The sequence below is a fragment of the Vidua chalybeata genome, chromosome 5 (assembly GCF_026979565.1).
Source record: "Vidua chalybeata isolate OUT-0048 chromosome 5, bVidCha1 merged haplotype, whole genome shotgun sequence".
In the NCBI taxonomy this organism is placed as follows: domain Eukaryota; kingdom Metazoa; phylum Chordata; class Aves; order Passeriformes; family Viduidae; genus Vidua; species Vidua chalybeata.
Genome location: NC_071534.1, coordinates 3,970,232 through 3,996,001, shown reverse-complemented (window position 1 = coordinate 3,996,001; position 25,770 = coordinate 3,970,232). Strand labels below are relative to the sequence as shown.

General features: G+C 38.0%; 1 protein-coding gene across 4 annotated transcripts in view; it reads right to left on the bottom strand.

The window, feature by feature from the left end:
- Positions 1-2,102: 2,102 nt before the first annotated feature.
- The window catches only part of DCP1B (decapping mRNA 1B), a 39,009-nt gene continuing 15,341 nt past the window's right edge, over positions 2,103-25,770 (bottom strand). For all 4 annotated transcript variants that reach the window (XM_053943269.1, XM_053943271.1, XM_053943270.1 and 1 more), the window contains 6 exons: positions 18,973-19,039; positions 17,061-17,196; positions 12,867-12,995; positions 11,285-12,124; positions 4,791-5,039; positions 2,103-3,044 (listed from right to left, as the gene is read on the bottom strand). In XM_053943269.1, the coding sequence (XP_053799244.1) occupies positions 2,964-3,044; positions 4,791-5,039; positions 11,285-12,124; positions 12,867-12,995; positions 17,061-17,196; positions 18,973-19,039 (1,502 nt within the window). In that variant the 3' untranslated portion in view covers positions 2,103-2,963. The remainder of the gene's footprint in view (positions 3,045-4,790; positions 5,040-11,284; positions 12,125-12,866; positions 12,996-17,060; positions 17,197-18,972; positions 19,040-25,770) is intronic.

Genomic DNA, 25,770 nt, shown 5'->3' with positions numbered 1-25,770 from the left:
ATCACAAGAAGTATGTAAACAATAAAATTACACATGCATACTGGGAAGTCATCTAAAGTAGAGTTAATGTGATCCTTATATACTTTCTGATTTTCTACTTGCTCTCTTTTTTTTTTTTCATATTCAGATAAAGAAAAACAAAACACACCCAAAGAAAGGCAATTCTAAACTGCTGAAGTCTTTTCTTTTCGAAAGGCGTTGTTAGCCTAAGAGCTCATAGTTCTAACAGTGTCTTAAAAGAAAATTTAAAAATTGAGGAATCTGAATGTTTGCAACCACCATATTCAGAGGTGGTTCATTCATATTCACCAAATTTTATATCAAATTCACCTTACTTGATACCCAAAACACCTTTTTTGGTATCATGCACAGACCTGGCTGAATAGAGACACTCCCAGCTGATACAAAGCTGCAAAAAACCCACAATGCCAAAAGGCAGAGATGAAGTTTGCAGTATTCCATGAGAATCCTCCAGGTCTGCATGACACTGGAAGCCTCCAGCTGTATTTCTGGATAAAGCCTTTTTCTGAGACAGGTACTTCAGAAAGGGACATGGGTCAGTTCTACACTCCAGTATGACCCAAGCTCAGTCTCCAATTCTCAAATGCACCTGAAAAAGCAGATCCTGTCCCCTGAGATGGAAACCTAGACAAGAAGTTTGGCTTCATTTCTCTACAGATTTCTCTCAGTACTTTTCCTCTTCTGCTCATTGTCATAAAACTCAGGGTTTCTTTCTGAGTTTCTTCTATCTTCTTACCACTGTTGTTCTTGGTAAGCAGAATAAACTTTAAAACAGCACCTCCATTCTTTAGCAACAACTTTTCTTCACTCCACAAAAGGCAAGTTTATGCCTTCTGAATAATCCCAGAAATCCTTTACAGTGCAATACGGTGAGAAAAATCCAATTCTGCCAGCATTACTTGGCGTAGATGCAACCAGAAGAGAGGGCAGCGAAAAGAAACCCTGAATTACCTCAATCCTTTCTGCTTTAAGATAAGCCTCAGCTTGTCAAGCATAATGCCAATACTACAGTTTTCTTAAGCACCCAGAGTTAACAGATGTTGAAAAAATATGCCTTTAATTTCTGTAAATTGCTCTGACAAGTAATAAATAAGAATATTTTCAAAACTTCTACTTATCTTTTTGTAAATAAAATATTTGCCCCATAACTAGAAAATCGATTATCAAGATGGCTTGAGATGCTTAAGGATTATTTTTACCCACCAATTACAGAAGTTCTACATGTCAAATGAAGTCTTAACTATGTGTCCTCATCATCTTTAAATTGCACTCTCAGATAATCCATCACAGACACCAATTATGCATGTATTTAGTTTCAAACTCTTTTGTGTAGATTGCAGTATCTTCCACACCAGCTCATTCCGAAATAATACCAATTAACTCAGTAGAATCCCATAAATTATAAAGGCTACATAAATTATGAAGGCTACAGGATTAGAATTTGCTATCTTTAAAGTCTGTTTTTCCTGCTATGTGCTCAACACATTCATTTCACTGAATCTGTAAGAATCATAAACTAACAGCATGCAACCAGAGTGTGACTTGCTGTCTGCCAGTTACTTAGTGTAGGAAACTCCAGCAGTTTCTTGGGGTTATTTGATTATGTGAATAAAGAAAGTAGCTCTTGACTTTTTGGGGTTTTTTTCCTATGTGTTTAGAGCTTTTCCCAAGAAATGGCAGCAAATCCCCCCTACCCTTGCATGGGGCAGGAGCAACTGTTTGACTCATTACAACCTGCAGCTAAACTGACACTGAAGAACTTTCACAGATGAGGCTACTGAGCTGTGCCTACATCAGTGCCCACAGTAAAGAAGACTGAATAATCATTCATGGATTACAGTTTGGGTTCTCTGCGCCCACAGAAGAAATGCCTCCTCAGCAACAACTGTGTATTCCCAAACTGTAGTAAACTGGCACTTCAGCAGCAGATGCTAATAAAAATATACATAAAAATCCTTTCAATCATTTATTCTAGTTGATTTAAAACCTCATGTGTCTTCTGCCAAGTGTAAAAACATTTTCGAGTCATACAAATGAAATATATAGCCCATGGTGCAATAAAATGAAATCAGCACATAGGAGGGATTATCCATTTTTATTTTCTTTAGAAATGGATCAATGAAATCACTGTGCTCCAGGAACACGCTTAAAAAAAAAATTACACCAGGTAGCATTCCCCTTAACAAATTTTCGCATTGCTTATAATTATGCAGATTGGACCTGGAATAATAGAAACATGAATCCAGTGTCACCCCAGAGCTCTGTGCCAGCCAAGTACATTCACAAACCCCCACCCCCCACCCCAATTCCTCGAACACCTGCAGAACCCCATTTCTCTATCTAGCTAAAAATATTCTTGTCAAAATAGAAAAAGATTTTCCTACAAAAATTTTGGGGGAAGTCATGACACTTCTTCTAAATTGCTTTGCAGACAACTAAGTACGATGATCAGTCTTCCCGAAGCCTCCCTTTCCAAGATTTGAGCGGGATTTTCATGTTCCTAAAAATAGTCCAACATTGCCACCATGTGGTCAGGGACGGGCGCGTTCCCCGGGACAGCTGCGCGGGACGGCTCGGGGAAAACCAGGGACAAACACCTCGGCAAGGAGGAACCACGCTGCAAGGGAAAATGGAAACTGCATCCTGAGAACTGAGTCCTTATGCCGGGAAACCAACTCTAAGTATGGACCAGGGTAAGAAAAATAATTTAAGATATTTTGTGATTAATTCTTCAGTGTTGTGACGCTCCCCTTGCTAAAGGCACAATCCATTTCTGCTCACTTTTTTTTCTCAGTACAGCATGTATTTGCCAACAAGGAAAATCTAAGTGTATCCAAAATGCCTAAGACCATTCGTTTCTTCAAACATAATCATACTTGAAAATTTCAAACTCTTCTTCCTGGAGTTCAGGAAGCCATGGAAATGGATTAAGAGATGATCTTTCACATAGGCTTTTTCATTGCCGCCTTCCGCACACTGAAGAGATACGCTTCATAAATAATGTTCAAGAAGTTGTCATCATTCTGAAAAACAAAACAGGTCACTGTTAGCAGGATAACTGGAGTAAAGAGATTAGAAGGTTATTCCATTTTATGGACCAGACACTTTTCAGCCTTACTCTTTTTTAAAAAAGGGAACAATAGCAAAGCCCTTTCCTTCACCGAAGATCTGTTTTATTTCCCATGACTGCACCTCGGTAAGGAGCAATGAGCACACAGAAAGAAGATTTTCTAAACTCACTGTGCATTTAAACAGAGTCCAGTATTGCTGCATAATAACTCAGTGACAATACTGAAATTACAACCCTGCTATTTCTCTTCTTTGCCCTCATTTATCTAGGGACTCCCTTAAGTTGTGTCCTCTATCACGTCAGAGATAATTCCAAGCACGTCTGAGGAATAATGAAACACTCTGGATTGTGATCCTACACCAAAATCCTACCTGGGAAAATCCTTGCACCTTGTTTAGCTCTTTTAGGCCTAATACTCCCTAAGGGATGCTGCTCCTTTTGCTGTGATGCTAAACTTTTTCCTTCTGAAGAATGTTTTGCAAGAATGAGTCAGCCCACATTAAGAAAGAATGCTATAAGTAGCTCACATAAACATATGAGGATAATTACAATAAAGATATTATTTAAGGAAAATTAGGTGCATCCAAGATTGTAGTATTATATAATGGAAAATGACAGCTAACAAATTGGCAGTGAATAATTTCAAGGTAACTCAGTTAATCCTAACTACCACCAATAGCAGGGTTAAATATGTATTTTATAAGTACAAAGTTACAGAGGGTAAACCCCAATCTTCCTTGAGTAGTTTTTCCTCTTTAACTTAATGTATGGTTTTAATAGTATCCAGACACTCAAAGTATGTAAAGGCAAGATAATGTGATGTTTTTTAAATCCCAAAATAAAAGTACAGGGAAAAATGAGAAAGCCCTCCAGCTTGTTAAAGATACTATTTATTTTCTGAATTTGTAACTTAAATAACATTTTAAGTAACTTACAATAATGACTTTTAATTTTATTCCAAAGCCATACAGGCACATAGTTTTGACCTAGATACTGGATGTGTTTCTCTGCCCCTTGTGTTCTGCAGCCAGGTTTTTAGTTATGTAATCTCAACTTCTACTCTTCAGATATTACTCACACAGCAAGATAAGGAAAAAAAAAATCATAATTATGCATCATGCCAGAGCAGTAAACAATCATCTCATACATAACATTGTTAATGCTTTGTCATAATTTAACTTGAAAAACTGCAGCAAAAGGAATTTTTTAATGTAATTCTCTATTTCAAATGCTAAACTGAATTAACATATATTCATGTTATCTAGCCCATATTTTAAAGTTACTCACACTCATCCTGCAATTTTAATCTCCCATCTGAACTCCTCTTAGTGCTTACACACATCTCGGAAGTATCTGGCAGCTAGGATAATCACCCATTATTTATCCTTGGCTAAAAATATAATAGATGTCTCTCTGGCTCAGAGGCTGACCTTACAAAGCTTTCAGTCATCTTTGTTCTTTTCCACCACATTTATTACCTCTCCTGAACCCCAAATCAGATGCATTTATCAAGATGCAGTTGAGGCAGCAGTGTGCAAGGAGGGAGAGCCTATAGCATCACCCTGGCACAAGTAGCCCCACTTCCAACACATATTTAATTATTCACTTTGCCTTTAGAAAAATACAACAACCACAGGGTGCTTGTATCAAAACGGGCAGCGGGGTTTGAAGCAAAGCGGGAGAACTCCTGGCACTGTACCTGGATGAGGTGTAGGAGTGTTTCCTGCAGCTGCATCTTGGTGATGGAGGTGCTGCTGGCCACGGCCGGCTCTGGGGCTGGCAGGGGCAGGAGCAGGCTGGCCGAGCCGGCAGCGGCCTCGGGGTTTGCTGCTGCCAAGCGCCCGCTCTCAGCAGCTTTGGGCGGAGCGGGCGTGGGCTGGCTGAACACCATGGGGGACATCAGCAGGGTGGGGGTCACAGTGGCAGGAATGCGCTGAGGGGACATTACCTGTCCGGGTAAGAGCACAGGCATCAGTTAAAGCTGTCTGCTGCATTCTGTGGGAACGGAGATGCTGAGAACTGCAGAGAGACTGGCAGCGGGCACAGACTGCTGGAGAGCAATACTGCCATGTAAAACTCCAGCTCAACACCTCTAGGATCTATTTCCAGATGAAAAGGCCTTCCATCCAATTTGACATTGCAGACATGGAGTCAAGTGTGATAAATCTATCTGATAGGCAAATGATCTTAGGACAACAGGATTTTATTACAGGAATCGGACAACTATTAAATATCAGCACTTAGAGAATGCAGCTGTAAAGGCTTCCATGCAGTGACAGCAAGCCAGGAATTTTAATCTTTGAGAACATGAGACATGCAAATATCACTGTTAAAGACTAACCCCTGTACCTAATACTAGAAAGTATTTTCCAATTATAACTTTCAAATTACTTTATAAATATATGTATGTGTGTATTTTACCTTCTCATTTTACTTAAGGAGAGAGAAAACAAAACCATAGATCCAGTGATTTAGCTAAAGATCCATAGTGAACTCATGGCACTGTCAGAAACAGAACAGACACACAACCAACTGACAAAATCAAAGTGGCCCTCAGAGAGAACCTTGGTGCTGCAGCAGTTCCCTCAGTATCTTAGCCACACCAACCTGCACATCTGCCAAATAATTTTTACCTTCAAATTTTGCAGTGAATCTTGGAACTGTAAAACATGCAGAATTAGCAAATACTATCAGATATAATATTAGCAAATACTATCATATGTAATATACAACATAACAGAAAGTTAATTCACTCAGCTTTCAGATGTCCGCTCTCTCTCCAGGTAATTCCAGTAATAAATCTTATCCTAATCAGCCATTTTCTTTCTATTCAAGTATCCAATCTTTTTAAAGTACAGACAAAGGCATTGATACAAGCTCACCAAAGCTCCTCCCTTTTGGACTGGAGCATGATTCATTGCTACCATATTAAGGTGAAAGGCTACTGAATCACTTCATTCTGTGTCCTGGATTACATTTCAATTTTGAAGAAAAATTAAGAATTGAGGTTGATCTCCTAGGTATGCAAAACCACAGAGATTATCATTAAAGAATAGTCACATTTTTGTAGCTTGTCTTTCTCCTAGTTATGACTGTTCTACCCAAGACATTTCTGAACAACGTTTGTGAGACCATGATACAAAGAGAAATAGAAACAAAGAGGACTGAGATTTCATTCTGTTTTATGGAAAATTTAAGGAAGCAGAAAGACTAGGGGTCAGGAAAGAAAGCATGCAACATACACCTAATGCAAAAGTCTTGCTTCTGTTCCCCCCAATATTTACCCAGTTAAGTAAATATTGTGTCTGTTTCTCAAACACACAGTACTACAAAACTCTAGACTACAGCTTTCTTCCAACCCCACAGTACGTAATCAAAACAGCAATGACCAGATCTGTGTTCCAAGCCTCTGACTGAGCAGAGGTATTACAAACTGACTGAAGCTTTGCACACCTATGCTTGAAAAACAACATTCATTTTAGAAGAAAACCAGGATGAGTCCAAAGTGACATCCCTCTGTAGAGTGAGACCTTCAGACTCTGCACAGATCTTGTCCTGCCTGTGGAACACCAAGTACCCCCAGATACTCATCCCAATGCTTCTGCTCTACTCATCCATGCTGCTGCAGCAATTTCTCTTTAATTTACCTCCAGCAAAATTGGCAGGGCCTGCTTAAACAAGATGATTCTTCCTAATGTGATTTCAAGAATGCATATACAAAACTGCTCTACAAGGGCAGAAACCTCCTGCAAAGGGAAGGTTGGAGCAGCTGGAGGAGATAGTGTCCCACTAACACAGCTTAATCTACAGCAGACTCTGCCAGCCCCAGATAACACGGCCTTCGAAGTCAAAAGACATTTTTCTCATTTGCCCAAGGCAAACAAACGAAATCTGAGACAAACTGTGCCCTTAATAATACGCAGCTCCTCCTGACAAGCACATGTTGTGGTTTAAAAGACACATGAAGAATGCTTTGTCTTCTCTGGATAGAAAGCTCTGTTAGGTAGGACATGCCAAGCATATGGAAACTATATGGAATGAGCAATATTGCCATCTGCTGGTGACACAGCCGACATCTACAGGGTCATGCAGAACTTCAAATACTTTGTCAGAAGAATAGAGTATATGTGTCTTCTTTCAGTGCATAGCATTTATGCCTGTCCTCAATGTTAGAATGTATTTTTTGCTAACAGCTCAAGTTCAAAGCTTCTGCCATTGAACAAACCTTTACAAAAAAAAAAAAAAACACCCATGGATTGTTTGGTGTTTGTTTTAAAAAGAAAGCAAAATTTTCATTTGAGACTCAGTTCAGATCACCTTGAGTCACTGGGACAACTGACACCCACCAGAAAACAGGATGCTGATCTTGGCATTACCAGTGCAACTCCTGTAACACCACACTTTTTGCAGAAGGCACTGTAAATGCTCTGGAGGGACACAAACAGGCTTTGGACCAATCTTTTAGCTTTGAGTAACTTCTCACCAGTCACAACAGCCCTTCCAAATTTCTGTTGATCAACTCCTTACCCACAGAAATGGAGCTGCTTCTTCATCCATTATATCTCCAGCTGTCAGGTCAACACTTAAATCTCTGAGTCACTAATAACAGAGTAGGAGTCTGCCATCAGCTGTGCAGCAATGAAGTAAGAACAAGAAAAATGTGCAGAATAACTTGTGCACTATCTAACATCCTTTCCCTGAAGCTCCAGTGCTCACTAAGATATCAGATTGGTGCTCTGTGTGGCTGTTGGCAGCTGGATGACACCACAGCTGGCACGAACCAAGGAGTGCACTGGGTCTCCTGCAATGCCAACTGGCACCTTCTGTTGTTTCCTGCGTGAACAGAATCCCAGGTGGATCAAGTGCTCCTCTGGAACATCAGCACCCAGTGTGTGCTGTGGGCCTAAACCGTTTTCAGAGGCATTGCTTACAACTGAGAACATACTTCTAAGAATGGTTCAGGAACTTTAAAGGCAGTTAATTAAAATAAAGCTGTCTTCAATGCTAACATTGCTTTGTCTTTCAAGTTTAATTTAGAATATTTTAATTGATGTTTAGCTACAGAAGCTGAAATTACTTTTTGAAACAAGTTTAATGCACCTATTTGCATTATACAGTTGCTGAAACTGCAGTCAGGACAACAGGGAAGCAGTGCTGTGATGCTCACATCACAGACACTGGGGTTTCATGCACATACTCAGAAGATGTAACATTATGTACAAAATACATTCTTGATGGAAAAATGCTCCAAGAAATGCGAAAAATGAGCTGCAAGATATGCGGTCCTCTGAAGAAATGATAAATGTGTGTCTGGGTTATTGTAAGCCCTTTTAAAACCATAATTCTGATTAACATAAACACTTAAGCATGCATGTATCTATAATCAGGGTAACACATGCCTAACACTAAACATATCCCTAAGAGCCCACTGTAGATTAATGCTTTTTTATTGTCTCTTAAGCACACGTTACTCACTGTCTGCATAAAGAATATTTCACAAAACAGGGCTGGCACCAGACCAGGCTAAATGCTTCCAAGTATTATTCTTTGGCTTTTGCTTGTCTCCTTTTTTTTTTCCCCCCATTTTTTTGGTAACTGGTCTCTTCCTTTTCATGTGGGAGATCACAGTTCTTGTACCATATGGAGATGCAGCAGAAGCCAATTTAAACTTGGACTTGTAATGTGTCAGTTGTGGAAGGGACTATTGCTTACATTTTCTTAGTGCTGCTGATGGATTTAGGGTGTTCCTTTAATCTGATTTTTCCAACAACAGACACTGCTCAGATATCTCTCTATTCCTGTCAATCTTTTGCTTTTTCTGTATGCTGAAGTGTAGTAGGAGAGGCAATACCAAAAGACAAATAATTGCAGAGAACAAACCTTTTGCTGCACTTGTTGTGAGAATCTGCTTTGATCAATTTTGCATGAGCATGTGCAGATATCTTTGTGCCAATTCAATTTCACTCAAATATCTACTCTGCAGGCATGGCAGCACTTGAAGCCTCTGGTCTACTGCAAGGATAATATTATAAAAAGATTAATGTTGGTTTTAGAAGTTGTTTTTTATCTTCCAGGTTGTTTTTCAAAAGCAGGCATGTTTTGTGTGGCTAATTCATGGCTTCCAAAGGAACAGAGTCCTTCCTTCATTTTTAGCCTCCCTGCTTTTTCTTTTGTGGCAATCTGCTGCATGTGAAAGAGGCCATTCCTCCCAGACTGCAGAGCTTTACGTGTTCTAAGCAATAATTAGTGACACTTTCATTATCCTTTTTAGTATATGCATTAAATCTCCAAAATTAATGCATCTAATATTGTGTTGATAGCAGCTGTGGCAGCCTGTGAAGCCACTCCTCGACAGCCTCAGTCTCCTTGTTCTGCTCACAGCCGTGCAAAGGAAGACTGAGAATCTCAGTTGCTGCTTTTTTTTTTTTCTTTCAAGGCAAACTTGCAGCAATAATCACAGTGAATGAGCCTTGTTCCACAGAAGACTTTTCTCACAAGCTGCTGTTCTACCCGTACTCAAGCAGTCAAACTGTTGCAATTGCATTAGACCAGACCTCAGGAATTGCCTTTCCACATTGCAACTAATACTGACACTACTTTAATTTTGTCTATATGAAAAAGACAGTGATTTGTCATAGCAGCATCTGTAGGGATTTTTCATATGAAAAATATATCAGCATATTTCTGTATTTTTTATTCATGCATACTGACTTACAATGTAGAGCTTGGACTTGCCTCATTTCACTTTTACCTTCATTATGTCCTCCCTCATGCTATTAGTACATGTACCAGTGAATCACACAATTTCTTACATTTAAAGCAGGCAAGTTCCATTCCCAGTAAAAACAAATCAATTTGTTTGACTTTGGATCCTCCTTTTATTCTTTACTTCTCCACCAGAAAGTCAAAGTTACCATCTGTAAGCAACTGATTCTGAATAATTTCAATGACTAATCCCCAAAAAACTCTTCCATACAGATTCAAATCCTACTGCATTAATTAAAAGAACAAAAATAATGATGGCTATTTGCTGTATCAAATTAATATTCCTCCTACCTCTCTCACAGAATTAAAAAACTTGACCTGTCACAAACTTAGTGACAGATGTGGCTCTTTTATTATTACTCTTTCAGCCTCTTCATGTATAGAAGAACTTTCTAGCATGTAGCAAATATCCTGTAGTCTTTCAACCAGGTTTTGACAGAATTAGAAAAATAGAATAAAGGAGAAAAACAGAATAAAACAGAAACACAAGAATGGAACAGTCACAATAGAAAAGCAGATTTCAACTTTACAGTGGAAAGGGGAATACTTGGGATCAGTAACTTCTAGACTCCCATACAAGTACCCCACAGCCTATCCCCAAAAAAGGAAGCTGAAGGGCTTAGATGCATTCCCAGACAGGACATGTAAAGACAGTCTAGTGTAGAAAATCCCACTGAAAATGAAGTTGTTAAAGACAGTAGTTGTTGTGGATGGGACATTTTGTAATTGCCTATGTTGCTTTTCTGAAGAACTTAAAAATGTACTCATCAGAGAGATACAGTCTCTTAACATCTCCTGAATTTTTTAAGACACCAGTCTGACTTCTAGGATCAAAATAAACAGAATTTTTTGAGGTCTTTTAGGCAGAAGACCTTTTTTTCAAAATAATACACAGCAAATTAAAGAAAGCTAGCTAATGAATATCTAGAAGTAGCAGGTGTGGTATAAGATAACTAACTGAACAATATACAAATACTTCTAAAAGCTGCTGTTAGAAAACAAGGGATCTTTTAAGTATCTTTAGCAACTGGCATACAAAAGGATGCACATCTACACAGAGAAAGCTACGACTAATTTTGCAGAAAATAATTATTAAACCCAGAATATTACACTCAGCAGCAAGCAATTACACGTAACAGCCCAAGCATGGGAAGTGAAAACTAGGTGACTTTTCAAAGGGTCTCTGGAATAACCCAGCACTGCAGTATTTCTGGTCATCGTTGATGCGTAAGAGATGTGGCCATCGGGATTTACAATATCACATCTTGGTAAATCAGAACTTACTCCATGTTGGGAAAGTGTCACCTGCAAAATGAATCATGTGCAACATGCAGCAGGACAACAAAGGCAAGACTAACCTCAGAAAACATCAAGTTTGAAAGACTGCTGGATTTGTATTTATTTATGATGAAGTAGTTCCCCATTTACCTGGAAGAGAGTGCTCTGTTTTTCTGTGCCTGGAGCCTTTTCTATCCAGGAATCCAGTGGTTTCAGGGTATTGGCGTTCTGGGTAACAACTGGGAACTTAGCTGCCAACGTTGGTCTGCTGGATACATGGAGCTGCTGTTCTTGTTGCACTATCTGGAGTTTTTTCAATAATTCTTGAGGTGAAATCACCCCAGAATTGGCTGCTTGACTGCCAGAGAGAGGAAGCGGCTGTCTGGGAAGTTTGGATTGTTCTTTACCAAGTGTTTGAGCCTCTAAAGTCTGGCCTGGTAGGGACCCATTGAAATACACCAGAGGGGGCTGGTTCATGTTATTTACTGGTGCAGCTGGTGCTCCAACAGGAGCAGGAGTCCTGCTGAACACGGAAGCTGTCGAGTTCACAGGTCCTGTGGCACTGGGCTCCATTTTAGCCACCGACCCTGACTGACTTTGCAACTTCTGCAGCAGGCTCTGAGTGCCAGCAGCGTCCTGAGCTCCGTGAGGCGCGGCAATGCCGTGGGAAGTCACAGGCTGGAAGAGGCCCGTGAAAGTCTCCCCCACGGGGGGGACGCTGCCGTTTTCACAGAGGCGGCTCTCGGGGAACTCGGCGAGGGGATGGAGCTCCGTGCCCCGCACCATGAGCTTCTGGATGGCGGGGCACAGCTGCTTCTCTGCACAGGGGGAGTGCCTGCTGGGCTCCTCGTAGGACAGCGAGCGAACCACACCCTGCCTGACAGGGAGGTTCTCCTGGTGCTGCTTAGTGAGTGCTTCTGAGCCCTCTGCCTTGTCCTGTTTGCCAAACAGCGCTGTCAAAGACAAGTGCTGCGGTTCAGGATCCACGTTCTGTGAGGGGACAAAGGAAAGGAGTAAACACGGCTGCCTCGTGCAGAAGGGACATTAAGCGGCAACAATATTTAGCCAGCAGAGTTCAATGAAAAGCTCAGAAAACTGCTATGCTCTTTTTTTCCCCAAGAGGATTTTTTAATAGTTTTGTCACATAGAAAGGGCACGAAGACTGTTGTCAAGCTGCTAATGTGGGAGAAAAATCAGTGAATCTGAGACATAGCAGTGGCTTTGCTTTAAATAGCATGAAAGAGCATCTTCTTTTACAGCCATCAGTACAATATTAGTAAGAGACATAAATCTGCCTGTGTATGAAATAGAGCCACTTCTTGTGTCTCTGCTGGTGACAGCTGAATTTAATTTTTACGATTTTGCACTGTGATTTAGCTTGAAGATATACCAAGAGTTTTCTTTATTTCAATGATTTCCTCTGAAAAAAACAAACAAACAAACAAAAACCCACAAAAAGTGTGGTCCTGCAATTGACTAGATCAGCTTGTGACCAAAACAGCACCTGGACTTTGAAAGACCAGTATTTCTTTGTTGCATCAGCATAGTATGTCTGTAGTTTATATGTTTCCACATCATACAGTGGGGGTTAGGGAGCTTTTACAAACCAGACTAGATGTGCTTTAAAATCATTCCTTACAGTGGTTCCATCTCAAATTCTTGCAGTGACCTCAAATCAATGTTCCTGTCACTCAGTGCAGCAGCAGCAGTCAGAAACCACCACGGACTTTACCTTGCTCTGCTGGGAGATTCGCTGGTGCTGATTCTCACTCGGCTTCACTGGAATGGGCTTGATTAGGTTGGGGTTGTTATAGATTGCAGAGGAACTGGTTATTTGTTTGGGCTCTGAGCAGGTCTTACACTGCAACAGGAAAAAAGGATTTTTAGTATGTGTGACTATATGTTTTCCCCTAGTTCCCAACCACAGTAAAATAAGAGACATAAATACGTATTCAATAACCAAAAATACTAACTGCAGCACTGATGATGAAGTATTATACTATTAGAAGAACAGTAGCAACTGCAACCTAATTTTCTAAAACCACAAGACATATGTAAAACTGAACACTTGATTCCAAGATTTCCCTAGTATGAGACTTCCCTCTAATTTAAATCTCAGTTCTCTTTTTGGCCTTCTGCTTTTCCTGCACTTCAAAAACAAAAAATACTTTTTAAAAGCACCTTAAAAACCGAGCAACAGACATGCTTTTCCTGCATCCAACAGGCAGAAGTAGTTTAGATCCATGAAGGATTAATGTGCCCATAAAGATAATTTAAAATGCTTTTGTCAAAAAGTAGAATAATAACTCTTAACTCTTTTACATAAATCTTCATATGGTAGGAACTTGCAGGATGCATGTACAAGCACAAAAAGTAATTAAAGATTTAATCAATTTGTAGGACCAGTAGGATTTCTTATTATGAAAAAGATTCAATTCAGAAAAAAAACACATGAAATGCTCCATGAAAGAGAAATAGTAAATGGAAAAGGAAAATGTGAATAAGATGCTATATATAAGAATATAGTCAATGAAACTAAAAAGCATGGGGTATACACAGAACACTACTGTCAGTAAAAAAAGAAGACAGTCTCTTTGAAATCACTGTCACTTGATACAGTTGAAACCAAGAAACTGGAAAGATTTTAAAAATAATTATTTAACACAAAGTTAATTCTATATATTAATTCTAATCCCACTCTCAAATATAGAAAGCTGATCAATGAACCCATTTCTGACACCTATTGCAACAATAAATAAAGACATGCTGGTTCCAGGGCTGCCCAGTAAACCAGAACTGGAGTTCTTATGGGGACTTAAGGGGCTTTAGTAGGTCCTCAACACTTTGTTTGTCAGGTTAGACAGATCCTACATGGACCAAAACTGCACTTCAGTAAGATTACATAGCTTTTTTTTTTTTCCTTCCAAACCGTTCTCTTTCTAGTGATTCTGCCTTTTTTTCAACATATCTTCTTCTCATTGCTATTTTTCAGCCTAACTTTTTGGGCAAAAAGCACATAAACTTTTTAACACTATGAATAACATACTATTGAATATTTCTCAGAGAGTTTTGCAGAATTTAAATAATACCCTTATTTCCTCAGGATATTTTAATAGGCTGAGTTCTTCAGAAACCTTAAGTACATTAGATTCCTCTGTCATACCCTGCATAATCACAGAACTGAGCATATAAAAATGAGGTGAGAAGCAGCAGTGTTTAACAGAGTCATCACTACATGAGCATATTTTAGACCAAATTCCTCAGCCAAATGAGCATCAGCACACACAAGAATGACATTGACCTGACTTGGTATCATTGCTGTGACTTGATAACAAGGCTAGTAGGTTGCTATCAAACACAGAAGCACATGGGAGAGAAAAGAAGCTTGTGATTATTCCAGAGGCATCTGTAACTATTGGAGCTCAGAATTTAAAGCCATTTTGGCAGATGGGGAGCACAGCCTTGCTGATGAGTAAGCTGGGAGCACTAGCATGGCATTTTAAGCAACTGCCAGGTAGGCAGGTAAAGAAGATATCAGATGCTATTATCAGCAAACAGCAAAAAGCAGCATGAAAGAAATCCCACCAAGCTCTGTAGTGAGAGAACAAGAGAGCATCTGGCAATATGCCTTGCCTCACAGGTCTGCCCTTTGTCAGGTGTCCTATTCAAAGCTCTGCTGCTACAAAAGATTCCTAAGTAATCAAAAGGTTCTAAGAGCAAGTCAAAGAAAGGCTCAGCAACACTGGAACAAAACTGGACACATATGGTCCATGTGGATCAAAAAGAGCAAGAAAATCACTGAGAGGATTTTGGCAAGTTTGGTAGACACAGATATTCAAAGCAAACAGCTGCTCTGTGTTGTGAGATTCATACTCCACCTGCACACTATGAAGCTGAAAATGCTAAATGCTGGGAGGAGAACTGTGCAGCAGAGTTCAACCCAGAACTTGTCCTGCAGTACAAGACAAGGCACAATGGTTAAGGAGAAACCCATTTTGTCATGCTTTGTTCTGTACCCTTGCAACTCTTCAACTGGTTTTCTCCCTGGCTGTCAGTGAGGCCAACTTTTTCTTACCAGAGGTCAAGAGAAGGCAAGTATGTAAGAAGTACATTAAAAAAAAAAACCTCGGTGGTTTAGCATCTTACAGCTCCATCATTTCAAAAAGGAAGGGGAAGCTGTGTATTTTATTTTGCATGTAATGTAACCTCCAAATGTATAAAACAATTTGGGAACAGGGAACTTCAAAATTAGTTACACTCAGTTTTTAAAAACTGAGCAAAATTCCTTACAAGTTTTGAAAATTTATGCTCTTATTCTACGGCTTCCAACACTTTAAAACACTCTTCACTGAATAAACACAGAATTCAAAGAAGAGAACAACATATTTCATAACTAATTTCAGCACATCAGACTGTAAGTAATAAAACATACACTGACAAGAAAGTAGATGTCATAAACCAGTCAAAAAGCACGACTGCTCTGAAACATATTGACATTAAATAGAAAAATGGTTGTCATTGCCTTTATTTATCACACTCTTTAGAAATTTATATTATTAGCAATACAAGAAATCATACACATCCTGTTCATAAGAGGTCAGGCATTCCTAGCACTCATGTCCCAGATGAGGAGGAAGTTTTCATGTTATTTTTTATGTCCTTGGCAATCCCTTAAAAGTAGAAAGATTAAAGATAAAGTAAGAAGCAAATCTGCAAAAGATTCTAATGGGAAAAGAGTCCTAAAAGCTATTATTTAAACAGCAGAATTTCCTCTCCTTTGTCTTGATTTCTGTGTGCTAGTGCAGAAATGGAAGGTAACATCTTTTAGATTTATCACCCTCTTTTCACAGAATCTGAAGACAGCCTAATATTTTTCCAGTTTTCCATTTGCAGTATTTTTAAGGTTATCTAATGAAAACCTCTTAAACATTTCAGAACATCTCAAATCTTATTCTCTGATGCTAAGATTAGATACTGATTCAGTATTAAAAGATGGGAAAAATACCGGGTTTTGCAAGTGTTTGTCCACTATAATACAGTAAATCTCTACTACAGAAAATACAAAGGCCCCAAGCTTCAATAGAAACTATATGCAATGAAAAAGGCTCCATTTCACCCTAGCTCAAGCAGTTTGCTATCATCTTCCTGAGGATTTTATTAGTAGCTACATTTCAGAAGAAATAAATGCAAGGAATTTAAGGAGATAAAAAGTTAAGATATATGTACATTTCCAGACTCTTATGGAACACTTAGGAGCTGTATTATCGCATGACAGCACATAAGCAATACAGGAAACAGCAGCAGGAACCTGCAGGCTCTGTAACAATTTCCAGCTTATATATGGATAGTTAAAATTATTAGATTTTTATTCCCCAAAGTAAAACGTTTTTGATTGCTCAATAATAGAGAACATTATTAGTCCATTAGTTACTTCTTTATTTAGAAGCCTCAGAAGACCAAAGCAGCACATGGGCTGAAATCATACTACATTTCAACCTTTTCATTTCCTTCCATTAATGCCTGAAAGGAGCTAACAACCACAATTAAAAGCAGTAACTTCACTGTCAGAAGTCTCCTGAACCAAGTCCTTTGTACAAACCACAGAAACTATCACCAGGTAAATACTTCACCCAGAAACAGGGCACAGCTTGCAGGTACTCCTCAACAGGCACAAAAGCTCTAAGAGTCAGAATGAAAGGCAGCCTCTGCTGTTCAACAAATAATCATATCCACATCCTCCTTCCAGAACCTGTTATTGACAGCATTAATTTCTTTTGAATTTTTAGCAAATTCTGTCAAAACTTTTTTTTACCAGCCACTTCTACACAAAGAGAGCACACTGTCCAAAATCACTTTGAGTAAAACTATTCAAAACCCAAAATCAAACCTTTTATGTTTCACAATGTAAAGTGGAAGCAAGTCTCACCTTGGTATACTCATCTTTGGCCTTAGTAAGCATCCGTAAGATATCCACTTCTTTGTTATTAGCAGAATTCATGATCATGGGGGACACCCCTGTTCCTGTGCCCTGTTGTGCTTTGAATTGTTCCTGCTGAGTTAGGCTGAAAGGTGGAGGATATATGAGAAAAAAAAAAGTATAAATAAAATATAAAAACCACAATTACTGTACAATATTTAATTGAAACTCAAATAATTGTCTTTCCCCATCTACATTAAAATATGCAGTAAAAAAAAATCGCTATTAAAAGATCTCTATAAAATCATAGTTTGACATGAGATTAATTTTCTCCAATTTTGAATACACTATACCATAGAATAAAATTTCCATAACTGAGTCACAATTTCTATACCCAGAAGGAACAGGGAATTTATAGTGTTATTCAGTTCTGCTGGTGGTGGAGGATGGCAAACACACACAAATCAGGCATTAAGTACTAGCAAATGACCAATTTCCTGCCCCAGCTGTTTTATTATTATTGTAGAATGCTGAGAATTAAAACACACAGCCAATTGGCTGAGCAACAGGGTATTTTTTATCTATATGAAATACTGCTATTATAAACCACTACACATGGTTTACATTTGCATGAATCCTCTGAAAACTAGGTTTGATTGTAGTAAATTACCAGTTTGAGAGCACCTAATCACCACCAACTGAAACTTGAGCTAGTTAACTAAAATGAGCTGTCAAAAACCTGGGTTTCCTAGGGTTCATTGTTTATTTCTGTAAATTCATCCCCATCAATTATTTCTTGGGTCACAGCTGACTCATTTTAGAGCTGTAGAATATACAGCAAAACCAACAAACCCCGCTGAACAAAACCACACCACTGTCACAGTCTGTGTTTCACAGAGTTTTGTCACTGCAAAATGAAAAGCAGCAGGTATTACTTCAAAAAAAGGATATATGGAGGAGAGATATAGCATTTTATCACAAATCCTATCTGGTCTTACCCCATATAGCACAGGTAGCTGGAATAGCCAATCACTGCCTGTTCCTACCCAGCCCCTTTTCTACATCCTCCACATTATAGCTCTAAAAAATGTAGATTACATATGTTGATAAAATCTGTATGACTTCAGCTCCCTCGTTCTCCAAGCAAACATAAAAACCTGCAGGACACAGTCCTAAGAAAAGTGTCCCTGCAAACAGTGCAGAAGAATGAGCCCTGTCCATCCTGGACACGAGAAGAGAAGAGTGATGCTGAAAAAGCTACCCATATGATATTGTTAGGTTAAAAATACAGCTGAGAACACAGTTCTGTGTGATGAAATCTTCACCTCTGGCTGGACTGTAAAATTAAAGTTTAAGATTTAGGAAAACACATTTTTATGTGCATGAAAGCAATGACTTAATAGCTAATTGAAGTCTTGCTTTAAATTCTGAAAACAAAGTTAATTTTGTATCTATTGCTAAGAAATGAGGAAGCAGGAATTCAGCCATGCTGTACAAACTGGACAAAACCCACAGAAATTGTATTAGTATAGCATGGCCTCATGATTTCCTGCACTTACCTTGATATAAGGAAAAAAAAAGAATGGTAACAATATTAAAAAATAAAATCTTCCCAAATTGAAAAATATATTAAACCCCCAAAGAATACAATTCTTCAAAATGGGTTTCTGAGTCACCAGGAAATAAATCATATCAACTGGTACACTCTGATGTAGCTGGAGAGCTGCACTACAAATTAGGAAAAATTACTGCAATACAGTGACTTATTTATGATTTTATGAAATGCAGGCTTGATACTTGCAACAACGTTTGTAAGCTTAAAGTAGAAAGGTATAATAATCCTAAAAACATAAAATGTGCATGTATGTACCAAAAAAGCATACATAAAAAAGCACAGAAGTCTGGTTTACCCATCACTTACTTTTTCATGAGCTCTGCAATTCTTTGGCATTCTTCCTTATCATAAAACCAAATCCCATATATGGACACTGTAAATGCACATCAAACACAAACTATGAGCATCTTCTCAAACAGCAATTCTTCCTGGTAGATATTTAAATGTGACCTGTAAATTAATCTTAAAAATTATTTTAATCTTATGTTTCCCCATCTAGAAACACAAACTGACACGTCAGAGCCCATAAAATCACAGAAGATCAAAGGCATATCCCTTAGAGTTTAAATTACAAGCTCTTAAATAGTCAATTAAGGCAAAGGTATTTGATCCTTTTCTTCAGAACACTAAACCAGTGGGGTTTTTTCTTTGAAATCTTTTTCTCTGTCCTTTATTTCAGTTGTCATATCCATTTGACTCCACTACAGCATGCTGCAGGGAGCACTGCACGCATATGGAAGCAGGAAAATCTCTTTAGTTTTCAAAGAATGTTCAGGTCTATCTTACAGAGCATCAGAGCTGCTGGAGTAGGATGCACATCTTTACTTCCCTGGAGATTTGCTATAATTCTGCTCACTGTTTTCTACAGGAGATCCTGGGTTTCCTCCTCCTTCCCTCCCTACCCTACTGCAGGCAAGAGTTGTCTCTTAACTTTACCAGGAATTGGCAGTTCCTACCATGTCTTCCACCATAGTGGTGGCTACATTTCATTTGAAAATGGATTTCATTTGAAATGGGTTGAGCACCTGTTCAAAAACAATTGCAACACTGACTCTGATGATGTAATAATTCCTAACATTAGGAGAGTCCAAAAGCAATAACTCCTTCAATTCCATAGAGCCAAACCCGTGGCATATGAAGTGTACCTTGGCTTTGTTAATGTTTGGAAAGAAAATGAATGTACAGCTGCTTGCAAGACACAAGTATATTATTTTCTTCATTCCTCTCCCAAATTTAAAGCTGTGTGTTGTCTTCTATAGAACTAAAAATTATCCCAATGTTTAATACACAGCACATTGGCAAAAAGTCTAAAATATCTCACAAATCAGACATCCTGTAGACATACAAAAATTAACTTTTAAAATATGTGCTGTCCTTTTTATGATTATTGAAAAGTGTGATGGTTTCTATTATTCACCTAAAAAAGGCAAGTAACTTAATATGCACCTGTGGTTCTACAAATGTACAACGTAAGAGCTGAACTGCACAAGTAATCTCAGGTCTTTTAAGAGAAATATTAAAATATGCATTTTAAATCCACATTAATATTCTAGCATATTCCAATGGGTGTTCAATAATAAACTGTGGACCTGTAGAAAAGTGTGTGAACAACTCATAAGGTTCCAGAACACTGATCTGTTATGCAAAATTCACATTAATATTCTAGCATATTCCAGTGGGTGTTCAGTAATAAACTATGGACCTGTAGAAAAGTGTGTGAACAACTCCTAAGTTCCAGAACACCAACCTGTTATGCAAAATTTTCATCCTTCTGATGAAACACATTTGAAAACTCGTCCAAATCACAAGTAACTCCATATTCCTCAATGCAACAGCACAGCAAGCAGACCGAGAATCCCAGACAAATCAAATTTGTTTTAATCAAGATTCTTATTCTTTATAAAAGAATCTCCAGTGGAGAAGAGTATTGATGAAATTTTGGCCATCTGCTCCATCTTCCCAAATTTTGTTTATGTCTACCACAGCTTGTGGTACCATCAATTATGCAGCACAGGTTGGACAGCTTCACCTTTGGCCAACAGAACAGACATGTCACAGACTATTGATGAATATCTAATAAATCTGAAAGCTGACAGTCCCTTGGAAATGCCAAACTGCTTCTGGCCAATAGAAGCTGCAAGACCCAAACTGGCTTGCTTCTGCTGTTGATTTACCTCAACTCGGTGACAAACACAAGTAAACCGATAACCAGAAGAATGACAGATTTCAGATTTTACAGAACTACAACTAATATTTTGAAATACAATTGCAACAAATACAAATCTGTTTGGGTCACAGAGCAAGGACACTGAGTCTGTGCCACCAAATAAAACCACACCACCACCCCACAACATATCCCATCTTAACTCCAGTTTTAAGTTAGGATACTGCAGATCCAGAGACCTTTAGCCTAGCTGAACTTCAAACCTACCCACATTTACTTTCTCCCCTTGGTTAAATGGTATTTCCAACCCAAATTAGGAAGCACAGCTAAAAGCAAGCTAAGACCAAAGCCAACAACCTCTGAGCTTAGAGCTCACCCAGTCGGTGATGAAATCTTTCAGAAGTGGACAGTCCTACTATTCTTCCTTCCACAATGCTCCCATCTGTCCAGAGGAGATGGAACACTTGAAATATACTGAGAAACAATCCCTGAACTTGTGGCAGCACAACACACCCCGAACTCTTTTATTCATGTGAGAACGAGGGAGCAGTGAGAACACAGCAACTTGTGGAAATCTGAGATACCTGAAGTAACCATGGCATAAATTCACACTTCAGTACTGTATTCTCCTATAATCTGTATTTAAGAGAAAAAAGCATAGATAGTAGTAGTAAGAAAGAGTATTAATGGCCTCCATCTTGATTAATAATGAAGACAAAATGAAAAAAAAAATTCTTATGTGTGTGGCAACACATAAAACCCCACAACCAGAATGAGAACCTAAGCAGATAACAACCTGGGAGCCTGGCACACTCACAGACACACAATACAATTTCACTGCAAGCTTTCTACCAGCATGAAAACACTGCCGGTTTTATCAGGATTAAACATAAACAGATTACTTTTATCTGCCTTCCCACTCTGTCAGACTGTTTGACAAAATAGAATTCCACATCTAAGTATCATGTGTAGAGTGGTAATTTCATGTTCATGTTAAAAATGAATCACGAAACATCAGAGACACAAAGCAAATTTTTCTACTGCCAAACAGAAGAGGAAACATTAAGACACTTTTAGGCCCCGCTTCAACCATAAAGTTATGTAAGAAGAGATTATTGTAAAAAACAGAAAAAAATAAAAACAAAGTCAAGTAATGAATTGATGACATTAAAAGAAAAAAGTGCCAAAATTACAATGTTGTTAACAAGATTACATAAAACTATGACATAATGCAGCTATGAAATCAAGAAGATCCAATTAACATTGAATGGGAAGCTAAATAAATTACTTAACTAAACTGACAGAAATTATTAATTATTAAGGGTATCAGTATTTAGAATTTTTAGAATTTCTTAAAGGCAGGCTACTCACAAATCAAAACTGAAAAATTTTACCCAAATCTGTGAAGCTCCTTTAATAGCTCAGTGACTGAATTTCAGGAAGGACACTATTTAAGTTTTAAATCACGACTTCAGAACCAACTCGAAAGCTTCCGCCTTACAATTTTCATTTTTTTGGCTATAGATTTCTCCTGTCCTCACTAACACTAGAACACTTGATACTATTTATAAGCAGAAGCTGACAGCTGCTATCTTCCAGAATTATAGATAACAATTTCTAACCCCTCAATATTTGAAACATTAATTTAGTTATTACGATAATATAGAATTTCTTATCAACTTCAATCATTTCTGTTAAGGATTCTATTAAAAAGAAAGGCATTTTCTAGGATTATTTTTTTTCCTCTTCATTATTCCAGTGATTAGATTTTTGTCTTCTGGATAGACATTTCCATTATCAAAGCTTTTGTTTCAGTGTACCTGCAACACGTGATTTTTTTAAGCTATTTCTTCACAGACTGCATAAAGTCTTTAAGCTTGGTAAAAATGGATACAGAAATAACTACTGACTAGAGATTCCCCTGTACCTAGGAACTGTTTTATAGTTGTTGTATACTGTTTTATATTGCTGGTATTAAAAATAAATAAATAAACCCCAATTCTGAAATTTTTGTGTTTTATTCTTGATTCCATGCTTCTTAAGGTATTTTGCTCTATGTATAGTCTAGACTCTTGCTCCTGAATATGTAAATCCACACATGGCTATGTGAAAAAGAAGTTTCTGTATCCACGTCTTGCAAGGCAGGCAGACACCTTTATGTTGCTATGTTTAGGACTGCAACAAGGGAAAAATATAAAAAACCTGAGCAGACAGCTGCACACTATCCTGGAAAGCTGAATTCCATCCCAGAGATGTTATGCAACGATACACAAGCTGTGAAATGTTATCTGAAGTGGCTGCACTGGCTGTGTGTGCTTCATTTCCCAGTGCCTGAGTCGAGATCCTAGTCCTGGGTGCAACACTTGAGTGTGTAGCCTGCAAAAACACCAATCATCCCAATCTGAGTCTGTCAGAAGTGTTTTGGAACTTATGAATAATAAATACACTGGAAAAATTTGGCTTGAGTACATGAAGTCAGACACTCCATTCTAATTGTAACTACTCTGCCCTAGGATCCAAATTTGTGAAATGGGAAGAATAATATTTCTAATCTGAGCAAGGTAAAACAGTTCTCTTTGTTCACAAGTTACCAGCTTTTATAGTGATGATTATTGGAGAAAACAACGTGAAAACACAATAATTCTGACTCTAGTGCAGAACTCCAGTGGCATATAACAAAGGCCATACATGAGTAATGAGGAAAAAAACCAGAATACTGAGTAGCTTCTCGATGTGAGCACCACTCCAACTGTTTGATAGCTGAAACAAAGTCCTTATTGCAAAAGAAGAAAACCACACAATATAAAAGTCCACAAACAGAGAGATTGCACAACCAGCCTTAACTTTGGTATTTCCTAGTTTAGGATTCTGAAAGTTCTTTTAGCTCTAAGTAGGCTTTAAGTTCTTTCAAACACAAAATTTTATTTTTAGATATTTAAACCCAAAACACTAGAAAAAAGACTTCAATTGTATCCTGTTCTACCATATTGATAGAAATGTGGCTCATCAACATGACTGGAATTTTTAGGCCTCTTGCTTCTCAACATTGTGCAAAGCTGCACAATACAAAATATATATTAGGTAAATGTATTTGTTTCTAAATAATGGCAATTTCTCTCTGGCTATATCCTGGTACTTCTGGAAGATTTTAAAGAGAAGTCAAAATTTTAATAATTCCTCAGGCATAAAAATGGCAATAAACTGAAGCAAGGAAAGAGTTTTTCAAACAACAAAAATGTATTTTGCTATGAGCTTAACCTAAATCCCTAGAAAGCTCTGAAAAGGCTCTACCTGTTAAAACTATCAGACACTTGTTCTTTCATTTAAAGGTTGATAAAGCTCCTGATCCACTTATTTAGAGAACTGTTAACAAAAACAGGGAAAAGGATGACTTTTTATTTCCATTATCTCAAATGTTTAAAATATTGTGTATGAACAAGCAAGCTACAAAAAAATCCCCTAAAAAATAACCAAACCAGTTGTTAAAGGAGAAAGAATCCTACTCAGAGACATGTCAATGCAAAGCAATGATTACACAGGGCCATTTTTCAGCTTAACCAGTGAAATTCAACTGAGAAGGGAATTGCTAAAGCAATTTTATTTAAAAAAAAAAAACAAACCACAAAATATGCAACAACAAAACTCCCAACAAAATGAAAAAGCCCCTCCAGACCCCTTTCCCCAAAAGCAAATGGTTTGAGAGTGGGCAGTGATTGGCAACATTACTGAAGTCAATGATAAGTTCGTCACCACCATCTGTTTAATTGTTCTTGGAACTATGCCTTAAAAACAAGACAAAATTTTTGTTAATAGAATGGACCCTGAAATATTCCTACCATCATCTATCAGTTGTGAAAGTTGGGGGACCAATTAGCAGACTTCCACATAGAGCCAGTAAATATTTCTGGTTTCATGAGGCAAAAAAAGGGACAGCACAGACATGGTGGATGGTTTAATAAATCACATCTGTGACTCTACTGTGAGAGACTGACTTCAGGCAGATTCTTAATCCAAATTTATCAGAAATTTTTATGAAGAAAAAAATCAACAGTGTAGCAGTCAAACAAAATAGAAAGTCCCCTAAATGGCCTCAAAGCTGAAGTTCTGTTAGTACTGCAGGAAAATTTAAAGCCCATTGATGCACTTATTTCCATAAAGCTCAGCAGATGTAAGAGTCCATCAGCAGGTTCTTTACTTTTTTTGGAAAAGAGCCCAAATGCAAACTGTATTTGCAAGATTTCCCTTAAATATGCCTTCTGTTGATGCTACAAGAATTTTTTAGTCCTGACACAGGAATAGCATCTATGTTATGATCCATCTGGCTTAGAGAATTTTTTTTTCTCCCATACCACTGGTTTTCCAGTCACACCTCTTGCCATTGCATCATCAGTTCCAAATAATTTTTAAAACATGATGGTGCATGACACTGAAATTAAGGCAGGAAGACTGTAGATGCCAGGCTATCAATTTCTTAAATAACAATCTGTTCTTAAGAAATATTTTTTCTTATAAATAGGCCCTCTTAAGTAACAAATGGTTCCCGTTACTATTTCACAATAGATTTCCAAAATGTCCCTGTCAGATAAGAGTTCCATAAGCTAAAAAATACATCCAAATATCCTCATTCAACACAAGCAGGGTTCCTGTGAAATAAGAATCCATCAGAGAAGGGGCTTACTGGAAAACAAATGCAACTCCTCAACACCTGAAATGAGTATTTTTTTAGCTTACCTGTGCTCTATATTCTCTGCTAACATTCTAAAGCTAACAATAAAACATGTCTTCAACACACTGAAATGAAGCCAGGCCCTGATCTACAGAAATCACCTGAGCAGAACACAACAATGCCTTACACAAATCTAGGCTAAATATAAATCCATACCTTCCATCAGCAGAAAGGCTTATACTAAAAGAAGACTGTCACAAGTGGAAGAGGTTAA